This window comes from Spinacia oleracea, chromosome 1 (assembly GCF_020520425.1).
Source record: "Spinacia oleracea cultivar Varoflay chromosome 1, BTI_SOV_V1, whole genome shotgun sequence".
Lineage (NCBI taxonomy): Eukaryota > Viridiplantae > Streptophyta > Magnoliopsida > Caryophyllales > Amaranthaceae > Spinacia > Spinacia oleracea.
This window is the reverse complement of record NC_079487.1, coordinates 127,250,896-127,276,100: the sequence shown is the minus strand read 5'-3', so window position 1 is coordinate 127,276,100 and position 25,205 is coordinate 127,250,896. Positions and strand designations below refer to the sequence as shown.

At 33.8% G+C, this 25,205-nt stretch overlaps 4 protein-coding genes and 1 pseudogene across 4 annotated transcripts; 4 read left to right on the top strand and 1 right to left on the bottom strand.

Moving 5' to 3' along the window:
* The first annotated feature begins 3,895 nt into the window (after positions 1 to 3,895).
* Positions 3,896 to 6,624, top strand: LOC110782978 (kunitz trypsin inhibitor 5-like). The gene has a single exon (XM_021987265.2). The coding sequence runs from the start codon at positions 5,774 to 5,776 to the stop codon at positions 6,401 to 6,403; it is 630 nt and encodes a 209-aa protein (XP_021842957.1). The 5' UTR covers positions 3,896 to 5,773; the 3' UTR covers positions 6,404 to 6,624.
* LOC110782977 (kunitz trypsin inhibitor 5-like) lies at positions 3,906 to 4,586 on the top strand (annotated as a pseudogene).
* A 6,046-nt stretch (positions 6,625 to 12,670) lies between the features above and the next one.
* Positions 12,671 to 13,477, top strand: LOC110782823 (kunitz trypsin inhibitor 5). The gene has a single exon (XM_021987072.2). The coding sequence runs from the start codon at positions 12,717 to 12,719 to the stop codon at positions 13,335 to 13,337; it is 621 nt and encodes a 206-aa protein (XP_021842764.2). The 5' UTR covers positions 12,671 to 12,716; the 3' UTR covers positions 13,338 to 13,477.
* Positions 13,478 to 15,004: 1,527 nt separating this feature from the next.
* LOC130459730 (uncharacterized) lies at positions 15,005 to 16,991 on the top strand. Its single transcript, XM_056827250.1, has 2 exons — positions 15,005 to 15,618; positions 16,183 to 16,991. Exons 1-2 carry the CDS (start codon positions 15,501 to 15,503, stop codon positions 16,440 to 16,442), a joined length of 378 nt encoding a protein of 125 aa, XP_056683228.1. The 5' UTR covers positions 15,005 to 15,500; the 3' UTR covers positions 16,443 to 16,991.
* Positions 16,992 to 17,134: 143 nt separating this feature from the next.
* LOC110782975 (COBRA-like protein 10) lies at positions 17,135 to 20,265 on the bottom strand. Its single transcript, XM_021987264.2, has 3 exons — positions 19,299 to 20,265; positions 18,415 to 19,034; positions 17,135 to 18,320 (listed from the first exon to the last, which is right to left on the bottom strand). Exons 1-3 carry the CDS (start codon positions 19,975 to 19,977, stop codon positions 17,526 to 17,528), a joined length of 2,094 nt encoding a protein of 697 aa, XP_021842956.1. The 5' UTR covers positions 19,978 to 20,265; the 3' UTR covers positions 17,135 to 17,525.
* Positions 20,266 to 25,205: the final 4,940 nt, after the last annotated feature.

Here is a 25,205-nt window from a genome sequence, read left to right as displayed (position 1 = left end):
TCGCTTACTATTTGAACTTCTTTTTACGTCAACTTAGTTGGTCATTATTTTCTATTTGTTCGACGTTATTTCATGATTAATAACGGCAAGAAATTGAGTCGTCGTAATAAGTTAACGACGGACGAAGTATATTGTCGTTAATAAGTAACGACGAACACATGATTTCGTCGTTTAAAATTCACGACGAACATCGTCGTTATAACTAATAACGTCGGAAGCTGTTACGACAAAACCAACGACGAACTTGGTTCGTCGTTAAAGGTTTTAACGACGACTTTTTGGCCTTATAACGACGAAAAAGTTCGTCGTTATAAACCCTTTTTCTAGTAGTGTATGGTACTCATCAAGTTCTGATATGCAATTGTCAGCATACAGTGATGCTGATTGGAGCTCCTGTCAATACATCAGTAGATCTCTCAGTGCATATGCTGTGTTTCTTGGTCCTAACTTAATTTCATGGAAAACAAAAAAACAGAGAAGTGTCAGCAAATCATCAGCTGAGGCTGAATACAGAAGTATGTCAGCAACAGCTAGTGAACTTGTTTGGATACAAGGCTTACTTGAAGATCTTCAGGTCAACATTCCTCTTCCCATCACCTTGTACTGTGACAATACTTCAGCTGAACACTTAGCTAAGAATCCCATGTTCCATGACAAAACCAAACATCTCAAAAGGGATATGCATTATGTTCGTGAACAGGTAGAAGCTGGCTTCATACACACTAGTCATGTATCAAGCTCTCAACAACTTGCAGATTTGCTCACAAAGCCTTTGGCTTCTTCTCAACATCACTCTTTGTCTGCCAAGCTTGGACTTTTATCTAAAGTCCAGCTTGAAGGGGGAGTATAGGAGCTGATTATTTATGGTTATTGATTTATTTTCCTTACACAAAAGTTGTTACAAGTTTGTTAGTCCTAGTCAGCAAGTTGTTAGGCTAAGCTTGTAGTATTGTTGTATTTAAACTACTGCTTTCTCTTTTCTTCTTTCTCACGAGATTCAGTTAATGGAAAACTGATAATTCTCTCCAAAATATCTTCATGCTTGCGCTTAGTTTCTATAGAAAGAGGATCGTCATAATTGACTATTCAGTCGCAAATATCACAGACTCACAGCTAGTGATCATTTGACACATTAGATTTTTTGGGCCAAGTTATGAAAAGCCTAAATACTCTGTCGTCATAAATGACGGGATTTGAGCCTGTCATAAACACTTCATCTTTAATGAAATTGTGTTTTGTTGTGAGAATTGTCGTAAATGTAAACACACTTGTTGCAAGACACAATATCAATAATATATGTCGTTGAGAATGGTTAGTAAAGTGTCCAAATTGCTTTAAGTTGATTGATACCAAATTTACGACAATTAAGGACATTAGTTTTTAACTTCAACTTAATTTTAGCTCAAGAAAAAAAAAATTGTTTTATAACTTATTTTTGTGAGAGACCACCTATTGTTGATTAGGATGATTGACTTGATTTTCAAGGGATGACTATGCACATGTCATACAAAAATTTGTCAAAACCACATTAAAAAATTAATATTTGTGAAAAACCACCTTTAAAAAATATTGTGACATGCAAGAAATCGTGTTCGTAAATTTTAGCGAAAGACTGGCTATCTTTTGCCGAATTTCGATTTAACTTGAATAATGTTTATCCAAAATTTTACAAAAATATGTAATCCTTAATCCCTAAATTTTTATTTTTTTCAAAAGAAAAAGTGCTATTGAAGGAATTCATTTCTATCAATAATTTTTCATTTGGTAAAACAAAGAATTTCATTTCATGCAACCATGTTAAATGCATTGGTGGATCTAGTTAGCATGGGCATGGTGGGGCACATGGCCTACCATTATTCGAGATTTTTATTTTTATCTTTATACTTGCACCATTTGCAATTTTACACTATTCACGCTCTCTTCAATTTATCATTTTTTTGTTATTTATAAATAATTAATTATATAGTCATGTCAGATCTTGTTAGGTTTTTCTCGATATATATTTTCAAAATATCGATCTTTATAGTTTCACCTAATGTATAATTAGAGATATTCATGGCTAAATATTTACATTGATAAACGTGAAACATCAAATGATGTTGGAGAACAAAACGGAGAAATTATTGATTATATATCACTCAAATAATTACATGGCATGCATGGTTTCCAAATACGTTAGCATACACTTTGTATGTTTTATATATACTTGGACTAATTCAAGTATACAATTGATAAGTATAAAAGCAAACTTGGTCTTTGGGGCTTCAACCATCAGCTTAACCTTTTCATTGAGTTGGTTATTTGACATGGTATCATAGCCAGCGTGACACAAAGTTTGATCACGGGTTCAAATTAATCTCATTCAATTCTTCTTTCAAAGTGAAATATTCCGCGCTAGGTATGAAGAGGTCTATGTTGCACCACACTTCAAACCCAAAGGGATTTCGTGTTGGGGGAAGGGGTGTGATAGAGTGTAAAACTAATCTTGTGCTTGATCATGGCCAACAAATTCATTATAATGAGAATTTAAAAGAGCACATTCAAAGGTAATACTAGAGTTGCTGTTGTCGGTGAGGGAATCCTCTTCAAGCTCCAACATAGTCCGAACCTCCTCAAAGAGTGGGAGAGGTACACTTTATGAATGTTGGACAGTCGGTCGTTTGACACGGGGACTCCGACATTACGAAGGTTGTTGGACAACACCTTGATACGCATACTGTAGGGCTTGACGTATATAACCTTTGTGCTACGCTGGCTCTGATACCATGTGAGAAATATTTTTTCTCAGAATATATACATAGCTAGATTAGGTTTTAACTAAGGGTTATTCTAGACATGAACGTAGTTGTTGCTATCATTTTGAAAAATACATTCACGACACGTCAAAAACTAGGATAAAATTGTTTTCTACTTCGTAATTTTGTAAATACATGCACTTGTTGCAAGACGAGAGCATCAATCATATATGACTATGAGAAGAGTTAGGAAATTGTCGAAATTGATTCAAATTGATTGATACCAAACGTAGAAAAAATTAGAGCAAGTAGGAGCCTCTAGATTTATTTCTATAGGAAACGTATAACCCAAGCCATATGTTGACTTTTTAGCCAAATATGCAATAGAGAAGATACTCCGTATATGTTTGAAATTACATCGGTTACACGTCAAACATTATTTTGGTTTTTAAGAAATAAATTTTTAATTTTATAAAAGGAAAACCGTAAAAAAAAACCACAAACCCAACTGTAATTAATTATTTTTACATTATATCGGATAACTTTAAACATTTTGGGTAACTTATCCGTATTCCAACCTTTATTTTATACTAGCAAATTTAATTAAGAGATTGTGGATCAAGTTTACAACAAAATTAATACTCCGATGTCTTCGTTCTTAAATACTAGTCTCCTTTTAATTTTTTAACCCGTTTAAACTCAATATTTAAACATAAATATCTTTAAATACGTACGTTAAATAAATATAAAAATTTAATATTGTTTAACTAAACATTGATACAAAAAAAATAAGATCCCACGTGAACATATTTTGAAATACGTATTGGAAATAAATTACAAGATTCTCTCAAATTATGAATAATAATAATAAGATCCCAAAAGAAAAAAACCGCATGTACCGTACATACGATACGATACGATAGTCCAATTTGGATGACATCAATGACATATAATACTCCTTGAGTCCTTGGTAATTACTACTACGTACTTCGTAATTATCATGTTGTACCAATGATGTTTTGGTCTGTTAGTTAAAACTGAGGGCTTGTGTACAATAGGTCTTAGGTTCAAATCTGCTTAACCTCAACTATCTTAATTCGCAACCGTACATGTTAATGAGTCTATAAATAGCAAGTTTAAGTTTCTAATTAGCCACACAATTCCACAAAAATGACCTACTCAATAATCCTCTCAACTGCTACCATCATACTCTTGGTTTGTCTCTCTCCCCTCACCACCACCACCACCACCACGGCCGCTGACACGACCGTCCTTGACATCGATGGCCACCCTCTTCAAGCGGACACTAACTATTACGTCCTCCCAGTGATCGGAGGCCAAGGCGGAGGCCTAACTTTGGTGCGTAAAAACGGTACTGAATTATGCCCACCCGCCTACGTAGGTCAAGATAACCTCCAAGTCTCAAATGGCCGGCCTACCTCTTAAGTTCTATCCCGTTAACACTCAATACCAAAAAATCCCACTCAACACTGACCTTAACGTCGTATTTGATGTCGCAACCATATGCGTGGAATCAACAGTGTGGAGGTTGACCGAGGGCGAGATGAGTGAAGGTTTATATGTAGGGATAGGGGGTACAATTGGTAACCCAAGCATACAGACCATTAGTAATTGGTTTAAGATAGAGAAAGCCAGAAATGGGGAATATGATTACAAGTTTGTGTTTTGTCCAGGTGTTTGTGACTTTTGTTTGCCGTTGTGTGGTGATATTGGTGTTTTCATACAACAAGATGGGAGGAGATTGTTGGGTTTACGGAGGGATGATCAGCCTCTTTTGGTTAACTTCATCAGAGCTTGATAAATCCCCGTCACAATAAAAATAAAAATAAATCAAAGCTTGAAATATTACTTTATTGGAATATTACCTTTACGTTGTTGGTCAAGTATCTCCATTTTAAGTTTCATGCGTTACTCTATCTCAGCTCCGTTTTAAATAATGTCATTATCATATGAATAAAATTCTGAATTTCTGCGAAATACTCCCTACCACTCCCTACAAGATTTCCCCATATAATATTTTTCACTTTATTAAGTATAATGCAAAATGAAAGCATGTAGGTAAGTTGATAGTTTGGTCTTTTTGCTAATTTAAATAATAGAATGTGAGAGTAAATATGTGAAGTTGATAGTAGGTGTGTTCTATTCACTTGATTTTCACTTAATTTTACTAAACTTATCTAAACTTATTAAAACTTATTTTAGTGATACTCTTATTTTTCCTTAATTTATTTTATCTGAACTTATTTACTGTGAAATAAGGTGAACATAACATAGCCTAATTTGATTCATAATTTTCTCGATAAAGCCCGAGGCCACGGGCATACTTACATAAAACAACTCTCTTAAATCCATTTATCAAAATAAATGAAAAACATTGATTTGTGAAGCGAAGGAAGTAAAACTAATAAGATACATATACGAATTATATGATTATTTGCCATGTTGATAGATGGCAGATTATTTGTATGATTGTGGATATAGTTTTGATTTTTCTAATTCTTTTTTATCAATATACTCTATTTCATTTCTGTTAACGCCACATAACTTACACCAACAAGAAACGCGCAAAGTTTTCTATAAATTTAATCAAAAGCTAAGCAACAATTTTAATATTTTATTCTAGACAATTTTGTTTTGTTCGCGTGTCCCTTATTTTTAAGAACGTATTTCCAGTGCAACCTCATTGAATTGGCCACTTATCCCCAAATCAAAGTATATACTCAAATTCTTACGCAACAAACCATTTTCAATTCATATTATAGTAATAATTATTGTTTTTTCAAACCTTCAATAAGATTAAAAAAACAAGTGTAACGTTCAAATTAGTAAATTCAGTCCAACACTCCAATTATTGACAATAACGTGTAAGTAGTTTACCATTTTCTACACCTTATCTTGTGTTCATAATCCCATTAACACTTTCTATATATACCCACTTCTAAATCCTTAATTATTTCTCATCCCACATTTAATTTATCCACGACACTAAAAGTCAAACAACCCCAAAATTTCACAAAATGACTCACTTTATCCTCTCAACTAGCATCATCTTCCTCTTCTTCTCCCTATCTCTTCACACCACAACCGCTGCCAACCCGGCGGTGCTCGACATTGACGGCCACCCTCTTCTTTCCAGCTCCAACTACTACATTCTCCCGGTAGTCCGCGGCCGAGGCGGGGGACTTACAGTATCACCAAGAAACGCCACTGAACTATGTCCACTCAACGCGGCCCAAGATAGCCGTGAAGTCGAAGATGGCATACCTCTTGAGTTGTACCCGGTCAACCCTAATGACAGAACAGTTTATGTCTCTACTGATCTTAACTTAGTCTTTGATGCCGTCCCTCTCTGCGTGCCATCTGGCCCGTCCTTTATTTGGCAGTTAACCTTCGACGAAGCCACCGGAAGGCGGTACGTGGGGTTCGGAGGACAAACCGGGAATCCAGGCATCGAAACGGTTAGTAATTGGTTTAAGATACAGAAGGCCGGAAGTGGAAGGTTTGATTATAAGATTGTGTTTTGCCCTAGTGTTTGCAACACTTGTAAGGTGATGTGTGGAGATGTTGGTGTTTTTGTTGAGGGTGATGGGAGGAGATTGTTGGGTATTAGAGAGCAACCACTTTTGGTTAGGTTTAAGAGAGCTTAAAATGGTTGGAGTGGTAAATATTACATGCATATGCAAAATCTTGTAAAGTTATTTAATGGGTTGGAGACCCTTAGCTTGGAGTGTAATGTGTAATGTGTAATTTTACTTTTTTTTTTTATTTTTTTTTTTATATGGATATGTCGAAGTGATGATCTTGTAATAATATAGATGTGATGAGTGATTTTGTAATGAAATATAAAAATAAAATATTATACCGTGTAGACTTAGCTTGTGCACGCATCTCACTACCTATATTAAAAAAAAATCTCACTACCAACTACCATCTAATTAAATAAGAAGTCAATCAATGCATTAAACATTGTGTCGGTCAAACCATTTCAAGTATTTCGGGACGGGGAGTATTAATGATAAAGGATAATCTATTTCAATTCATATATTCTAATTAACGGAAGATTTTACAATGGCTACACTAAATTTGTAGCTATTGTTATTTTTTTATCAGAACCGTTGAATTTCGAATACTAAATCAAGACCATTGATTAGGTTGACTTCATAGTTCAAAAAAAAAAAGTGACTTTGTATTTAAAATATATTAAGGAATAAAAATAAAATTAACAGTAATAAAAAAATTCCAGTTTCTTCGTTCTTTTTTGTTGATGTAATTGAGTTCTTCCTCTCCATCTTTTCCTTGCTTCCATTCTTATACCATGTGATTCAAAATCCGGATTGTTTTTAAATGTTAATTAAAACATTACTACGATTTCACAATAGCGTGAAAAAATTTACGATTTTATAAATAATATGAGGAGTAAAAAAAAAATAGTGATAGAAAAATTGAAGAAGGTGCAGAGTGTTAAAGGAGATATTTAGGAAATGCATCAGTGGAGATGCAAGATTCTGGAAGTATAAAAGTGGTTCTTTCAACATATAAATATGAATGCAGTAATTATTTTTTTTAATTGTGATTTTTTTTTTTTTTTAAAGAAAAATTATCTTTTTGAAAAATATTAAGTCAAATAATTAGACGGACAAGATTAGTTTTTACTTTGGGGCTGGGATTGAAAATAGATATATACACTACAAAAATTTATATCTTTAATGACAACCTAATTACGACGCAACGCTCAGATTGTGCAGGGGTGTGCATGGTGCTCTTGGTGCACCTGTCCCAAAACGCACATAAATAACAATAAAACGCAACAAAAATAAAAACCGTAAAAAAAAGAACATTAACAAAAAGAACATTAACAAAAAGAACACTAACAAAAAGAACACTAATATTGACAAATCAGACAAAAGGTACAAATATAAAAAGCAGTTATATTTTTTCTTGTTCTTTTAAGTTCTGTGAATGTTCTTTTCCAACCAATTTACAGTATGTTCTAATTAAAAAATAAAACGACGAACCTTTGATGAACTTTAAAACCAGATTTATAATTTTTCTTGTTCTTTTAAGTTCTGGAAATGTTCTTTTCCAACCAATTTATGTTCTAATTAAAAAATAAAACGACGAACCTTTGATGAACTTTAAAACCAGATCTATATTTTTTCTTGTTCTTTTAAGTTCTGAAAATGTTCTTTTTCAACCAATTTATGTTCTAATTCCGTTATTTTATTTATCAAAAGATATCTGAAAACAACACTATAAATATGTAAAAAGAACAATTGCTGATTCTAAAAAAGAACACAGTGTTTTGATGCCACAGAAATAGAAAGTTATAAGAAAAGAACATTAAAATTTAAAAAGAACATAGAATTAATTAAGAACGAGAAAATTTACCTTAATCACCCGATGCACCTTCATCAACAGCATAAACCTCTTTGAATGAATAATAAAATTCAAAAAATAGCGAAATTGAAATAGTATTTCGCTTAATAAACTAGTTTTTTGTAAACGTAATTCAATTAAAATCACATTTCAGAGAAAGGAGGAGTAAATTTGTTTTGAACTTTCTCTCTCATAAAATCTCTCTTTTGTTGGGAGAAACTAAAAGCTCTCATCTTTCTCTCTCAAGAATGTGTTTCTAAAATGAGAAGTTATGAATCCAATAGGAGAAATATTATATATATAGAAAATGAAAAATAAAAAAATAAAAAAAAATGAGGGGGAAGGAGAAGAAATACAAGCCATGTTCATGATAAGAACGGTGCACTTGTTTTTGTTTTTTTTTTGGGGTTTGTTGTTCTGTTCTTTTGTGTTTATTAGATATAAATCTTAATGTTCTTTTATGTTTGTTCTTTTTTCAAAAAGTACAGTATTGAAGAGCAAAGAAAGCTTTTACTTGACCAGCAACAAATGATGTTAAATCTTCAAAAACAGCTGAAAGAACAAGAAGAGAGGCTGAATAAACAGAGCAATTCCTCAAAAGAACAAAAAGAGGATGAACCTAAAAGAACATTATAAATAAAGAAAAAGAACATTATAAATACAGAAAAGAACATATCATGTAGAACACTTATTTTAACCATGTAAAACAACATTACCAATAAAAAACGAACAACAATAGAGCATAAAAGAACATAATAAAGTAAAGAAAAAAAACATTAAAAATAGCAGAAAAGAACATATCATGTAGAACACTTATTTTAACCATGTGAAAAAAAAAACAACAAAAAAGATAAAAGAACAACAAAAATGGTAAAAGAACAATTTGATCTGAAGTGTGTAATATCAAAAGAACAACAAGCTAAAGCAAAAAAGAACAAAGAACAACAAGCTAAAGCAAAAAAGAACAACATGTTCAATAATTATTTTCTGTATTATTACAATCTCTTAATACATATATGAGAACCAATATATAAAAGAACAAAAGATAAGACTAAAAGAACATATAAAATCGAAAAAAGAACAGAAATCAAAATCATCAGAAATATATAATCAAGATACATTAATCATCAAAATTATCAAAATATAGAATCAAAATACATTAATCAAGGTTATTGAGAAATGCAGAAATCGAAATGATCAAAAAAATCAAAATAAATTGAAATGATGAAAATAATGAACATGGAAATCAAAATCATCATAAATAAGTAATTCGTTTTAAAAAAATTGAAAAATTACCTTCACAAATCGGATTATCAGCAGAGGAATTCAAATTTGAAGAAGAAGAATCAATAGAATTTGATATTGAAGTAGAAAAATCAACCAATATCTGAGAATTTTCCATTACTTTCTCTCTCCTCTTCACAGTTTCTCTCTCCTTTCCATAGTTTTTCTCTCTCCTCTTCACAAATTCTGATTCGAAAATTATAAAAAAAAAAGGTATATATATCAGAAAAATGGAGTGAAAAACAAAAGAACGAAAAAAAAGGGACAGAGCAGTCATTGTTCTTTTTTTTAACAAAAGAACAACGTTTGTTCTTTTTTTATCAAAAAAACAACGTTTGTTCTTTTCTTCTCCGAATTCAACAAGATATCCGCGTTTTATATTTATTGCATGTCGTTTGGACACCAGTGCACCAAGAGCACTGTGCACACCCCTGCACCATCATATTTGCGATTACGACGGGCCAAAAATCCCGTCGCAAAAGCCTTTTTCGACGGGGCAAACAAACAATCAATGACGAGAATAACCGTCGCAAAATGTCTTTTACGACGGGTTAACGACGAGTTTTTCTATTAACGACGGCCCCCTTTTTATGACGGGTTCGCTACATGAAATTCCGTCGTTAATCAACTATTATTGGCCTTTCGCGACGGGATTTTCCGTCGTTAATCAACGTTTATTGGCCTTTCGCGACGGGATTTCCCGTCGTTAATAATACAATTTATTGTAGTGATAATAGCTACATTTTTATTGTAGCTATTGAAAATTATACCCTAATTAACTACTCCCTCCGTTCCTAAATAAGTGTCACATTTGTGCTCCGACACGGTAATCAATAAAATTGTAAAGTGTGTAAGAGTTAATGATTGGGATTGTTTTTTTTGGGGAAAGGATAAAGTAGATAATTGTTTAATTGAATAAAGTACAAAAAGTAAAGTGAGAAAAGAGAGAAAAATCAGAAAATTAAAGACATTGTCATGTCATCAATCCACTACCCACAAAATCAACCAATCAAATTACAACAAAAAAAACATCAACCAATAGAAATACAAGAGCAATAATCCATGGATCATCCAAAAAAACTCAACCCACTCACCAAAAATTTCAAAAAATCGAACAAAAAATTCAAACAAATCCAGGATTAATTATCAAAAAAAATCGAACAACACTAAAATCTCAAAAAATCGAACAAACCTAAAATCATCAAAAAAAATTGAACAAAACTCGAATTATCAAAAAATCGAACAAAACCCAGATTCACCCAAAATCGAACAAACCCTAAAACTCGAATCATAATAAAATCGAACAAACTCAGATTCACCAAAAATCGAACAAACCCTAAAACTCGAATTATCAAAAAATCGAACAAAAGTTGAACAAACCCTAAAACTCGAAATATCAAAAATCGATCGAACGAACCCAAATTCACCAAAAATGAAACGAACCCTAAAAATCGAACATCAAAAGGTTCAGCTAAAATTCGAACAAAACTAACAAAAAAATCATCAAAAACCTAAGATCCACCCTAAATTCGGGAAAAAAAAAATCATAAAATCATAAAACCCAGACAAATAAAAAAAATCAATAAAATCACAACAAATTATCAACAACAAACCTAGAAATCGTCATTAAACTAAAATAAACTAAAAAATTATCAAAAACTCAATATACCTAACAATCCAAAGCCAAATTCGAGGTTTAAAAGGTCAAATAACCATGAAAACTTCAGATCTGGAATTTTCATGGTCAAATTTCACCATTTAAAACAAAGTCTTGAATTTTGTGGGTGAAATAAGAGAAGCACGAACGAAAATGAAGGGGAGAGAGTGGAGAGGGAAGAACAAAGAAGATGAAAATGAAGGAGAGAGAAGATGAAAATGGAAAATGAAGAAGAGAGAGAGGGGTGAACGTGAGAGAGGGAGGGTGTTCTGTTCCCTCTGTTTTGTGTTCCCCTTTTCTAAAAAGTCTTTTTTTAAATTTTTTATTTATTATTTTTTGGGCACATTTTTTAATAAAAGGTAGGTATGGGGTGTAATTGTTGGGAAGTTAAGGGGGTATATTGGTAAAGTGTACGTGTCCAAAAAAGGAAATGTGACACTTATAAGGGAACGCCATAAAAGGAAATGTGACACTTATTTAAGAACGGAGGGAGTAAAACATAGTAGAAATCATTATAGGTTTGCGACAAAACGACAACTTAAAGCATGTACATTGGTTGGCTCTTTAAAAGAGTTCTTGGAGGACTCTCCCCTCTCTCTCTACCACTATCTCTCTACAAGACACACTCAAGAATTCATTCTTAAAAACACTCAACATTGGTTGGTTACTCAAATGAGCTCTCCATTATCACTCTTACCATTTGGTGGTCCATAATTAATTGTGTTTTTAACCAAATTACTATCCAATTTTCAAAGTTACTCCCCACTTTTCAACAAGAATCAACTCTTGAAGGTCTCTTGGACAAGAGCTACCTTGAAGTAGCTCTCCATGAAAAGCTACTCAAGAGCCACAATGTTGGCCAAGAGATAGTTCTTGTTGAAGAGCTACTTGGAGAGCCACTCCAAGAGCCCCAATGTACATGCTCATGAACCAATTACACAAAGTCAACTAAATACACTATTTTGTTTTAACGAAGTAGTAAAATTAATTCGTTAATAAATAGTCATATGATATGATATGTACAATAAATGAATTTAACAAATATATAACAAATTGAACAAAAGAAAAGGTATTCTTTTATCAAAACTACGATCCTTGAATATCTTGTACCGTGGGATATTGATCGATCTCTTGCAAATATTGCTGTAATATACAATCTTTAGAGAGATCACGACTATAACATGATTCATTAGACGACCATCTCTTCAAAAAAAATTGTATATTACAGCGATATATGTTGTTCATTTCCTCAAAAAGATGGTCTAACGATTTATGTTGTAGCCAAATTTCCGAATTTCCAGCTTAAGAAACCTTGTAACCTCTAGAGAGAAAAGGAGAGAAGAGAGCAACTAAACACAACACAAGGCTTAACAATTACATTTTCATGCATCTAATCATATTCTTATTCTGGTAAAAAAAATATTAATTCTTGTTCATCTCCTCAAAAATATAAAATATACAATTATGAATTATGAGATCTAGTCAAACTTGGAGGACGGTGACATGGATGCAATTCTCTACAACTCATCCTTTTCTTTTCCCCACGTACTAACGCTTTCTATAAATACCAGTCTTCCATCCTTTCGTTCTCCTCCACATCTATCCCAATCTCCAAAAGTCAAACATCACAATAACAAAAAAAAATGATCCATTACTTCCTCTCAGCAGCCACCATCCTCCTATTCTTATCCCTTTCTCCACCCACCACCACCGCTGCCAACCCCGCCGTCCTCGACATCAATGGCCACCCTCTTCGCCCGCGATCCAACTACTACATCCTCCCAGTAGTCCGCGGCCGAGGCGGTGGGCTAACAATGTTATCAAAGAACACCACTGAAGTATGTCCACTCTACGTAGCACAAGAAAACCATGAAGTCTCAAATGGCCTACCTCTTAAGTTCTACTCGGTCAACCCTAAAGACACAAAGATATTTGTCTCAACTGACCTCAACTTCGTCTTCGATGCCTCCACCATCTGCGTTCAATCCAACACTTGGGAGTTAACCATCGATGAAGAGACCGGAAGGCGGTACATTGGTGTCGGAGGAGAAATCGGTAATCCTGGAGTGCAAACGGTTAGTAACTGGTTTAAGATAGAGAAGGCGGGAAGTGGGAAGTATGATTATAAGATTGTGTATTGTGCTGGTGTTTGTAACTTTTGTAAGATTATGTGTGGAGATATTGGTGCTTTTGTTGAGGAAGATGGGAGGAGGTTGTTGGGTTTTAGTGGTCAGCCTCTTTTGGTTAGGTTCAAGAAAGCTTAAAACAATTGTTGGAGTATTATTGCAAGATTAATTAATAACTATGGTCTGGCTAATTAAAGTTAATTAGTCAATGGTTTGGAGTGTAATCATGAGTTACTTTTATTACATAATAAATACAGAGTATGATGTTTGAATATAAATCTAAGTTAATATCAACTACTCCCTCTATACCAAATTCATTATCACGTACACTTTTTATTTTTCTAGTTAAAACTTTGAGTATATATAGTAGTGGATGTGTTTAGGAGGATTAAAAAACTTTAAAAGTGTTGATTAAATTAAAACAAATCTAATAAGATCTCATATATATGAGTTCGGATTCTCTAGAGTTTTAATAAAACTCTATAAGGTAAAGTTTTATCAAAATCATACATTTTAAAATCAATGGCTCATATTAGTGAAAAGGGAAAATCAGGGAGTGAATATTCATGAGAAAAAATAGGGAGAATTTTGGAAAAATAATCTATGAGCCGTTGATTTTTCATTCAATGGTTGATATTGCTGAAACTCTACCTTGTAGAGTTATTTTAGAACTCTGGATCCAAAACCCATATATTAACGGTTGATGAGCATTTGTAATAAAACTTTGAAAATTTTAATATTCAAATAGTATTTGCCGCACAAGGAGAACAATGTACTATGTTTCCGCAATTGCTGAAACTTAGGCTTCGTTCTCTTCGATTTATTTTTATTTGGATTTACCTGAATCAATAAAAAATTATTTTTTTCTGAAGTAAACTTATTTGTTTGTGATAATTGTTGGAAAACTAGTGCATTGATAAGTATGTTAGCCAAAATATTGCAAGTATTTATGATCAGATGGAGTACCTTGTAGTACTTGATCGACCTTTAGAGTTTAGACAATGTAATTTTCCCCACTTGATAATCCTCTTGTTATACAAAGTACGTACTGTACTTAATAACCAAAATACCATCGAAATTGCGTTCAACGAAACAATATTAATCATTTAGGCTCTATTCTTTTCACCTTATTTTTATTACTTATTAGAATGATCCAGAAAAATCAGATCAGATCATGTCTGAAAGAAAAAAAAATACTCACAAAAAACATTCAAAACAGACAACACAAGAAAGAATCATACTATACCAAACTGAAAAGAAGAGAGCCTTAGGGTGCGTTTTGTTCACCTTAAAAAAATAAGTTTCAGTTCCAATAAGTTCAGATAAGCTCAGATGAGTTCCAATAAGTTTCAATAAGTTCCAATAACTTCAGATAAGTTCAGATAAGTTACAATAAGTTCAGATAAGTTCAGATAAGTTTCAATAAGTTACAATAAGTTCCAATAAGTTCCAATAAGTTGCAATATTAATAATAATATTATTATTTATTATTTGTTATTTGTTATTTATTATTTATTATTTGTTATTTATTATTTATTATTGAACAGAACGCACCCTTACTTAGATCTACAACTTACCCAACTACGTAGTATGTAGTACTAAATTAGAATACAGGGTTATTACCTATTAGCCACCCTTTCTAATGGGCCTATCCTTAGGCCCAAGCCCATTCAAAGGAATTTAGAAGTTTTAAAATTATCAACCAAAACCATTCTAAATCCATTGTTCACCTAAAAACCCTATTATTACTAATGACCCTGCTATAGGAAGTCCATTTGACAACTTAAAATAATAGGGAGCAAATGAAAAATGCGGAACATGGTCGGGATGAGGGTGTGTCGAAGAATAAGAGAGAGAGGATAACGGAAGAGGTGGACGAAGGGAATAGGCTAGTGCTTCAAATGCAAGATGGACAACTCGCTAAAAAGCTCGTTTATCAAGCAATTGACCGAACGAGCTAGATAAAATATTTAAAACTCATTTACTAAACGAGCTGGTTTGACTCCTCTGTGTGACCCACTTTTATATAGAAAAATCACAAAAATACCTTCTTAGGAAAATATATTACTTAAATACCCCCGAACGCAAACCTTCTGATGGGCTCATACCAGAATCTCGGGGCCAAACCTTACCTCCGACAGGCCCAGGATTTCATACCACTACGATTGCTCATATTTACTAATAATGCCCTCTGATATTACTATAAATATGACACCTAATCATTGCTCATATTTACTAATAATGCCCTCAGTTATTTTGTTGAATTTGGATTTGTAAGGTTTATGAAAATTTGATGGTGGAATGCAAATATTTCAGGCTCCTCAGGGGAGAAATGTGGTTCGCGCTACTGGGGCTCGTCGTATGCGTAGGAGGCCAACGACCAGGGCTAGTACATCTTCAGCTGCAGCAGCTGTTGAAGGTTGGTTTTATTTATGATCAAGGTTTATATGTGTGAGGTGTTTTTATACTTTTGATGTTGCTCTTGATTGCTTATACTTGGTATGTGTTGTTAGTTTTGGAAATGATCTGTTTAATTAGATGCATGTGAAGTTTCTCTTTCTTGAAGGTTGAACAAGCTTCACGTGACTCAAGGCTACACAAGCAAGATCGCTATGCAGAAATGAAGGAGAACCATTTGGATAATTCTTAAAGTATTTTATACGAGCCCTGTTGTTGTAGTAATTGATATGCTAGTTTTTGATTCCTTACTATAGTTTTACCCTGCTAGTGTTCCCTGATATGCTCTGTATTAGGCCTTAATACTTGAGTTTTGTCTGTCTAGAGAAATTTGTAGTATTCTCAGCTGATAGTTTTTATTACTTTATATTGAGCTTGTGCTTATAATATCTTGGAGGGTATGCTGTATGTTGGTTCAATCCACAAGGCACTTTTGTAGTTCTATGTGAAAGTTGTGAATAATGTCATAATTGAAGAAATTTGATGCAGTTTTCTAAATGAAAAGATTATGCTCTGAAAATTGCAGGAAGGCTTTTAGGAGTCATGGACGATAGAGGAAAGTACATATATATCTCACTTGAAGAAATGGAAGTTGTTGATGATTATATCAAGCGTGAAGGCAGGGTTAGCCCGAGGGTGGCGTGCCCCATATCATATACGGAGTATGTTTTTACAAAAACATATCACCTCATTAAACGACAAAATAGTGATAAGACAAGCATTAAAATAGGCGCCATTTTTCAAAAACAGATGTCATTTTCCAAAAAATTTGATTTTGTCCTTTAGCGTTTGTCTTTAGCCTATTTTGTCGTTTAGCGGGGTGATATGTTTTTGTAAAAACATATTTGAGATGGATATATATTTCCTCGGGTTAGCCCTATGTGATAGTTGTGATTCGCATAATGCATACGTAAAGTTGTTGATGTAAAAAGAGAGAAATAGGTTGGGAAGATGGGTTAAAAAAAAGAGAAAAGAAAAGGGCTTTAGTAAACTCCAATCTATTGAATGTTGATGTAACATCAACTTAGATATTGCTTCTTCTAATCAATAATTAGGAAAAGCTTCTAGTCTGTGCTTATTGTATACTCGTTTTGCAATTCCAATACAATTTCTGCTGTTTGGTTAGTTTTTGGGTACTCAAAGATTCTGCATCAATTTTTTTGGTCTCTTTAATTAGGATAAATAAAGTTTGAAAGCAAGTAATCTGAACTTATTAGTGACTAGCCATTTTACGAACCAAAATTTATTTATCTAGAACTTATTGGCTCATATTTAAACGTATCAACACTTGTTGGCCCTTATCTGTTTTGTTTTTTTTCTTGAAACGTATTGCTTGCCTGCTTGCCGCTTATTTTCGAGTTTTCTAATTGTTGTTGTAGACAGTAATCTATCTTAGGAAACATGTTCTCTTTCTCTATGAGTAGAAAGAAAGAACTGCAAAAGGGGGAGGGGGGTAGAAGAAAGTATTTACAGTTAGCTTGATATAATACGTTCTTCATCTTCTAACGCATAGAAAACTGAGAGGAGACGTAATCTGCCCCTATTACAAAATTTTCGAGGTGCTATGTGTTTTCTTCTTTCTGAAAATTTTGTGTTTTATATGGAAATCAGATAACTTCAAGTACAAAGCTTAAGAATTATCGACCTAATTCACCTCAAACACTCACCAACATCCACCACCACTCGACTTGTATGACAGATGTAGAATTTCTGGAACTTAACAAAAATAGACATTTTCCCTTGCATATGATAGCTTACTCTTGGTTGGAGTGGATGAGAACATTAGTTAGAGAATACCTCATTTTGATCTACTTGCATTTTTCATTAACATTTGTCCAATCAATCAAATAAAACGGAACCTATCTGCAGTTATCTCACCAAGAATAAGGTGATGATAGAAGTGAAGAGGAAAGTAATGATAGTATTCGTCCGTTTTGATGGGATGCCTCCACTCTTTTCTGGAACAAAATTAGGCAGTGCACATTCCTCCCCATTGAAGAGTAGCTTTTTGGGGAACCCATCACCTGCAGGAATGTTGAGATGCCAATTTAGCTTCTTGTGGAAGGAAATGACAGATTGTTGCTTCCCGGGCACCCTTGGGTCGCTGGGTTTGGATCCATTTGTCTCAGCAATCAGGAAATTTAGCCCCTTCAATCCTTGCAAGAATATAGTGTCATTCAGGTCCTTCAACATTGTCCCATTGAAAGAGTAGGCCTTATCATACCCTTGTGATGCCTTTCCCATCTGAACCGCAACAAACCAATCCTCAAAGGCAGTGTCACCCCAGTTGAAGATGGTCATGCGGGCAGTCCACCCGCTTTTATAGTCTGCATCGACGTGCCAGTTGACACTGACCCCACAATTGTCAGGGCAGGGCAATGGGTCCCATGTCTGATAGTGTTTGATCTTTGACCAAGCAACGGCTTTGTCGGTCCGGTTATCAAAGGGCACAAGTAAAGACTCGGGGGGGAGGAGCATGGCGGGTGCTTTGGTGCTGCATTGTCTATCTTCTGGAAGGTTGTCACACCCACAAGCACAGGTGTTGCATGGCACCACTGACTCGTTGTAGAAGGCCGAGAATGACACACAACATCTGTTTTGCTTCTCCTTTGGACGGGTTATGTTGCACACCACTTGCCAGCTTGCTATTGCCAAAACAGTAGCCTACAAAACCCATTAGATTACATATATGTTTCTAGTTAGATCCCAATGTCCAATAAACTTATGGGGATGCAAAATATGTTTGTTATTAAAGTACCTGCAATCCGCTGGGGTCTGGAAACTCTGAGGGTTCGACTCGTATTGGAGGGCCGCACTTGTAGTTGGGGTTGAGAACACCCGTGGGCTTCCAATTTTGGGGTGGGTAGAGAGCAGTACGGTTCATATCGGGAGGAATCTTAAACACTTGCATCTGGAAAATAGATCTTGACTCGGTCTCATTCATAATCTTGGGCAACACAGTGCCATTCCTACAACAATAAGGCAACTTGCCTATCTTCTCATTATCCTTCATTTCAGCAGGCAAGTCAGATATTACTGGATTCCTCTCACAGTTCATCACTTGAGTGAAGTCCATATCCTGGTAGTATTGGCCTGCAGGCCCATAAATGCACTGAGCCGGATCCTTGAGGTGGGTAAAGGCGCCCCGCATTGTGGAAATGAATTCTCCTCTCATCCACTCCCATGTTAAATTCCAATGGTCTAGGCGACCCAATGGGTGATCGTTGTCCATTGTTACTTGCGCCATGTAGTTGTTACCGCTTGTTTGCAACACATCGTACATAATGTTCAGGTCACCGGCTTTCTTTTTTGTGTACTTCAGCCTGTTGTTCACCTTGAACTTCTTGTCTTTCCGACAACATAAATAGATGTTGCTTTCTGTCCAAACACATTATAATACACGAGAAAAATGATGATTTATCTCAAGTAATATTGAAGTAGAAATTCTTAATGGTTTTGAAAAATGGGTTACAGGGGGCTAAGGAGAGCTTCTTCCCCTGTCTTATTTTACAGGCTTGGTTGCTTGATTGTTATTCTTGAAGCTGTTAATGTTAATGGTCGAAAATGGACAAATGCAGTCTCATTTCATATATGGAGCAAATGCAACGTATAAATTGCAAAAATTGTATCGATGAAACTTACTGCGTTTAGAGGGAGCAGGGCACTTGAAACCATCATTTTGAAGCTTAATGGTCTTAGGCATTGGGATTCCTGGAGGCTTGACCCCAAATTGAGTGCCCTTAAGGCCAACCTGCACCGCAATCTGGGTAAAATCTCCAGCTGTATCGATGGAGGTCTTGAGATCCGCTTGTGGATACCCTGCAATAGTGGTACCATTGATACCAACTTGGGCAGGAAAATCATCCCCGTCCACCAAAACAGCTCCATCAGTCGACACCAAAAGCTCTTTATGTTGGAACCCGACAAAGACCTTCCATGTCTTGAGCTCGGTAATCCCCATGTTCACGAGCTGCAGTTGAGACTTAAAGGCCCACGATTGGGCTGTCGTGTTCTTTACATGAGGGTACTCTTTCTCACGCCCTAAGAAGTTGTAGGAGATGTAAATACCATCACAACTTTGGGCTTCTTTGGGGATCTTTGGAGGTCCAGGGGGTCCTCCAGAACCAGAGCTTCCTCCAAAGGCATCAGAACCTGTTTTCGGATCACCAAACTCATCCACGTCTTTGTCTTTGTCTTTGGCTTTAGGTTTGGGTTTGGCTTGACATACCTCAACTATTGAACATAGGAAAATAAAAGCAATGAATAATAATAATGGTAACCTCCATGGTATTTTTGGGGAAGATCTAAGGCACGTTTTCATCGCCTTATCACCTCCTAGATAGTCTCCTCCTTGGATCTTTTCCTTCTATTTATCTACATGATAATTCGTTGTTGTTGTTGTTGTTGTTGTTGTTGTTGTTGTTGTTGTTGACAATGATCAATGCAAAGGGAAAATGCGAGGGGTGGTTTACAGGAGGCCAGATGCCTTACCAGGAGGATGAGGAGATGATATTAGGGGGGATAGGTAAAAATGGTGGGAAATGGGGAGTTCAAGGGAAACCCCCCAAAGTGAAGGCGGTGAAATGGGTTTTCTAGAGAGAGGAGGAAAGATATGACACTTGGGAATTCATGTAATGTCAAAATATAGTTAAGTCTTTTCTCTTCCTCTTATTTTTTAACTAACTTTTCGGAAGGAGTTTGTTTTTACTGGTTTATAATTATCATTTACCTAGTAAGGAGAAAAAGGAGGATGTTAGCAATTGAATATCAATTGGTTATTACAAACACAATTTGCTGGTGTTTCAATAGTCCACTACTCGTACTAAGTTATTTTCTACTTTGTATAACATATATGACATTGCTTTCTTAGTTATTTAATCAAAGAAAAATGTATAATTCTTATTTGCAAGTGAAAGAAGTGTAATGAATATGTTCACATTTACCAAAAAAAAAAAAATTGAAGGTGTAATGAATATGTTCACATTTACAAAAAAAATTACTCCGTATTATGTACTACGTATCTATTATTAATAGGAGGACATTAAAAGCTATTGTTACATATATAGTGGTAGCTTCTACTACGCATTAGAGAACCCAATCTAGCTTCTTTGGCATTCCAATACATCATCTCGACCAAGCATTCCCACATTAACAATGAATTAGATAACTTCCTCTTCTTAGCCTGGCAGAATTTACAAAATTAGAAAACTCCAACCATTATATTAATCTCATCGGTTGATACAATGTCAAAAAAATTGGTCTCAACTCTCTATAAATCCCTCCTAAATGTGTTTCATACAACACTATCTGAAAATTCCCAAAAATAAATATGAAAGTACAAAGTATTTTGTATTTCAAGCAAGCCTTAAAACTGCAGTACTGCATCATATTACTAATGCGATAAAATATACTTGAGCATATTACATGCGAGGAAGGCTTTGCGCATATCAGATATGTATGGGCAAATACATATCAGAACAAAAGACAAAATAGGAAAAAGGACAAAAAAGAAATTAAATGGTACTTATTAAAACAAAAATGGTACTTTTTTTTTTAGAATGGTGTTTTTTTTTACAGAATGGTACTTCTTTTAACATGAATGGTACTTCCTTTTTTGTCTTTTAGCTATTTGTCTTTTAGTTGATATGTGCGTTGCCACACATATCTGATATGCGAAAAAACAACCTCTATTACATGCACCCGGTTGCACCGTGCACCCTCTCACATTTTCTCCTTACATGTGAGGAGAAAATATGATATGGGCCACCAATGTGCATAAAAATAACCTTGTGTGCACGGTACACTCGAATGTACATAATAATTTTAAAAAATGTACAGAGTATTATATTCCTTATTAACCATAAATTCCCAAAAATAAAACATGGCTCAACGATAATCAGGTAAACCAGTGGCGAGACTTAGTGGGAGCCTGGGTAGGCCATGGCCCCCCTTAAGATTGAATATATATGTTGTATAATAGAAGCTGCATTTATAAACTACTTCTTCTGACTTAGCTAAGTTGGTATTAAATGCTTGCTGCCAAAGTGCTAGTTGCATGTTCAAATCTAATGGCTAGCCTTTTTTACTTACCATTTCTTGTTTAAAAAAAAAAAAACCAAATAGATACATTTAATACTTTATATATACTACGTACATTTAGGCTCTGTTCTTTTGGACTTTTTTGTAGTTCCATTCAATTCAGTTCAGCTCTGCTCTATTAAGTTCAGTTCAGCTCTGCTCTATTAAGTTCAGTTCAGTTCTGTTCAAAAGAACAGATTCATCTTTCTTTGCAATCATTTTTATTCTTGATATTGCAATTAAAATTGACATTTATTACTTAGGAAAATTTGTAATTATTAATCCAACCTTTGCCCTATTTTCTTTAATTAAGCCTACCTATGCGATATTTCTAAATAATCCAACCTTTATGACCCAACTACTATTATTAAGCCTAACAAGTTACTAACCTGCTATAGGCGGTATTCACCCTTACGTGGCATATAACAATTATAATTTTTTTTAACCTTTTTTTCCCTTATTTTCTTTAATTGCTATTTTAATTTTCGTTCCTCTCTCCTCTGCGATTTTCTGCTTCATCCCTCCACTCCTCTCCATTATTTCTCTTCTACCTCTTCTCCACCATTGTCGATCCCTCATACGGTCATACCTCTCCATTCGAAGTTCATCAAAAATAATCAGCAATTGCTATGGCTGGGGTAAAGCAATTGCCTGCAATTGCCTGTTGGACCTGGATCTTCTTCAAATTCAAGGTTTTTTTTTCTTTCTAAATTTTCAACAAGACCACAATAACCAACATCCCACAACATAAAAAAAAAAAAAAACTATATTATTGCAACAACTCGGGTTTTTACGAACTGACCCTCAAGGAAGCCCAAAATTCAAAATTTATCAAAAAATGAACAAAAACGCTAAGGTTCGTAAGTTCACCTTCAATTGTACGATTTTGGAGACGAAATTTGAATGCGCGTGGATGAAGTCACCTATTTCCACAAGAAAATCGCTGATGATGTCATGAACCAGTATAATTGTGGTTGAAGCAGCAGTAATGGAGGAGAGAGGAATTGAAACACGGTACAGAGAAGAGAAGGGTTAAGAATTTTTTGAAAAAAAATGAAATCCTTGTTTAGGTGGCAAGTGATGATGACGTGTCCAATATTTTAGGAGGGAAACCAACATTAGGTTGTCAACGTTTTTAACGTTGACTTTGTAGCAGATAATCGGTCATCTAGGCTTAATAATAGTAGTTGGGTCATAAAGGTTGGATTATTTAGAAATATCGCATAGGTAGGCTTAATTAAAGAAAATCGGGCAAAGGTTGGATTAATAATTACAAATTTTCCTTGACTTTGTAGCAGGTAACCGGTCATCCAGGCTTAATAATAGTAGTTGGGTCATAAAAGTTGGATTATTTAGAAATATCGCATAGGTAGGCTTAATTAAAGAAAACCGGGCAAAGGTTGGATTAATAATTACAAATTTTCCTATTACTTATATATATATATATATATATATATATATATATATATATATATATATATATATATATATATATATATATATATATATATATATATATATATATATATATATATATATCGTTATTATTACTTAAATATTACTATTATTATATTAATATTATATGTAATTATTGTTATTAATAAATAATTATGATTATTGTAGTTATTATTTATTATTGTGAGTATTGTTATAAATATTAACATTATATTTATTATTTATTATTTATTATTAATTATTATTTATTTTATTATTTATTATTTATTATTATTTATTATTTATTTTACTATTTACTATTTACTATTTACTATTTACTATTTACTATTTACTATTTATTATTTATTATTTATTATTTATTGTTTATTGTTTATTGTTTATTATTTATTATTTTTTATTTTTTATTTATTATTTACTATTTACTATTTATTATTTACTATTTCATGTACATTGATACTCCATTACGTTATTTTGGTTATTCCATAACCAAATTATATATATTTGATCCTATTAGATACATACAGTTACACTCCGTACTAAAGATATGTCTATCAAAATTAACGAACAATATGGTACTACGTACTAAAGACACCGAACAAGGACCACCAATATTGAGTGCACTATCTTTCTCATTTAATCACTTCATACATCATCCTCTAATCCAACATGACAACAACCAATATGACACATTGACACTAACACAATTGTTAGAAAAAATAGTTCAATGAAGGACCACCTAAATATTGTGGTAGAGGAATTATCCAGTACATAGTCATACACATACACGTTTTTTCCATTCCTTATTTTTCTTGTTTTGTTTTTTTAATGAGTGGTGATTAGAATTCTGGCTTCCGGTTCTTATCTACTTAATTTGTGATAAAAATGATTAAAATCCAGTACACAGTGCATTTTTATCTGAAAGACATGATTAATATTACGCGGCCATGCAAAATTTGTTATGCTATATTGGCTTATTTTGTCTAATCTTATACGGAGAACTCCATACTACATAATGCATACTCCATATCATCGAAATTGTTCTTTCTGGACTTTTATGTAGTACGAAGTATGCAATTATCTAAACTTATATCAAGTAAACTGAACTCATTCAAACCTATCTTAACTTTTCTTTATCTATCTTAACTTAGTACAAACATAAAATTGAAGAAGTTGTATCAAGAAGTAGTAGACATGATAAATTAATGACAAATTCATAAAAAACTACCTTATAAAAAATGTTAGTAACTAAATACTACACATGTGCCTAAAATTTTATTGGTCTCGCAATATAAGTTTTTTACAAGGTAATTAACTACAATATTTTAATTTGTACGGAGTATAAGGTAGTATTTCAGGAAAAAAAAATTGTCTTAATTAATTAACTACAACTTTTTTGTATAAGGAATGTTCATAGAAGTTTTATTTAGAGATGTGTAAGAGTAAGGAAAGAAAAGTGGATGAGCCAAGTCACATGTGTAATGGATGTGGATCGGATGCGGGTGATGTTTTTTATTCCATCACTCGACCCATTACCTATTCATTTTACTACGGAGTTTGTAAATCCATTACGGAGCATTTATTATAGTTGATGTTAATTTAAATTTTTTTGGTTATAAGTGATGCATGATGAGATGTAAGTATACGTTTCAAAAGTAAGTGTAGGTATATAAGCTTTTTTTTGGTTAACTATTATGCATATTATTATGGGTTGATTTTTTTTTATGGTTAATAATTGTCACTTGATCCACCTGGTTCACCCGCCAGTGATGAATAGACAGAGTGCGAGTGATGAGCAAAACGGGTGACGGGTAGACCGGGTGTCCGGTTGGAGTGGGTCGATGGATGAGGGTGATGCTCCACCGATCCAAATTCCACCAATTTCCGTCCAAATGTGATAGTGAAAGTGAAACTGTGAGTTGAGTTCGTTTTCCTTGTCTATAAATAAACTACTCCTTACTTCTCTCTTACCAATTTTAGTGTCAGAATCAGAAATCACAAAAGAACAAACCCCAAAAT

What these genes read in the sequence shown, in the direction of transcription:
- LOC110782975 (XM_021987264.2), bottom strand. Translation starts at nt 19,977, where the DNA reads ATGAAAACGTGCCTTAGATCTTCCCCAAAAATACCATGGAGGTTACCA. An exon ending in CCCTGCTCCCTCTAAACGCA is followed by an intron (nt 19,035 to 19,298) that starts GTAAGTTTCATC and finishes GTGTTTGGACAG; the next exon opens with AAAGCAACATCTATTTATGT. An exon ending in CAGACCCCAGCGGATTGCAG is followed by an intron (nt 18,321 to 18,414) that starts GTACTTTAATAA and finishes TGGGTTTTGTAG; the next exon opens with GCTACTGTTTTGGCAATAGC.
- LOC110782823 (XM_021987072.2), top strand. Translation starts at nt 12,717, where the DNA reads ATGATCCATTACTTCCTCTCAGCAGCCACCATCCTCCTATTCTTATCC.
- LOC110782978 (XM_021987265.2), top strand. Translation starts at nt 5,774, where the DNA reads ATGACTCACTTTATCCTCTCAACTAGCATCATCTTCCTCTTCTTCTCC.
- LOC130459730 (XM_056827250.1), top strand. Translation starts at nt 15,501, where the DNA reads ATGCAAATATTTCAGGCTCCTCAGGGGAGAAATGTGGTTCGCGCTACT. An exon ending in AGCTGCAGCAGCTGTTGAAG is followed by an intron (nt 15,619 to 16,182) that starts GTTGGTTTTATT and finishes TGAAAATTGCAG; the next exon opens with GAAGGCTTTTAGGAGTCATG.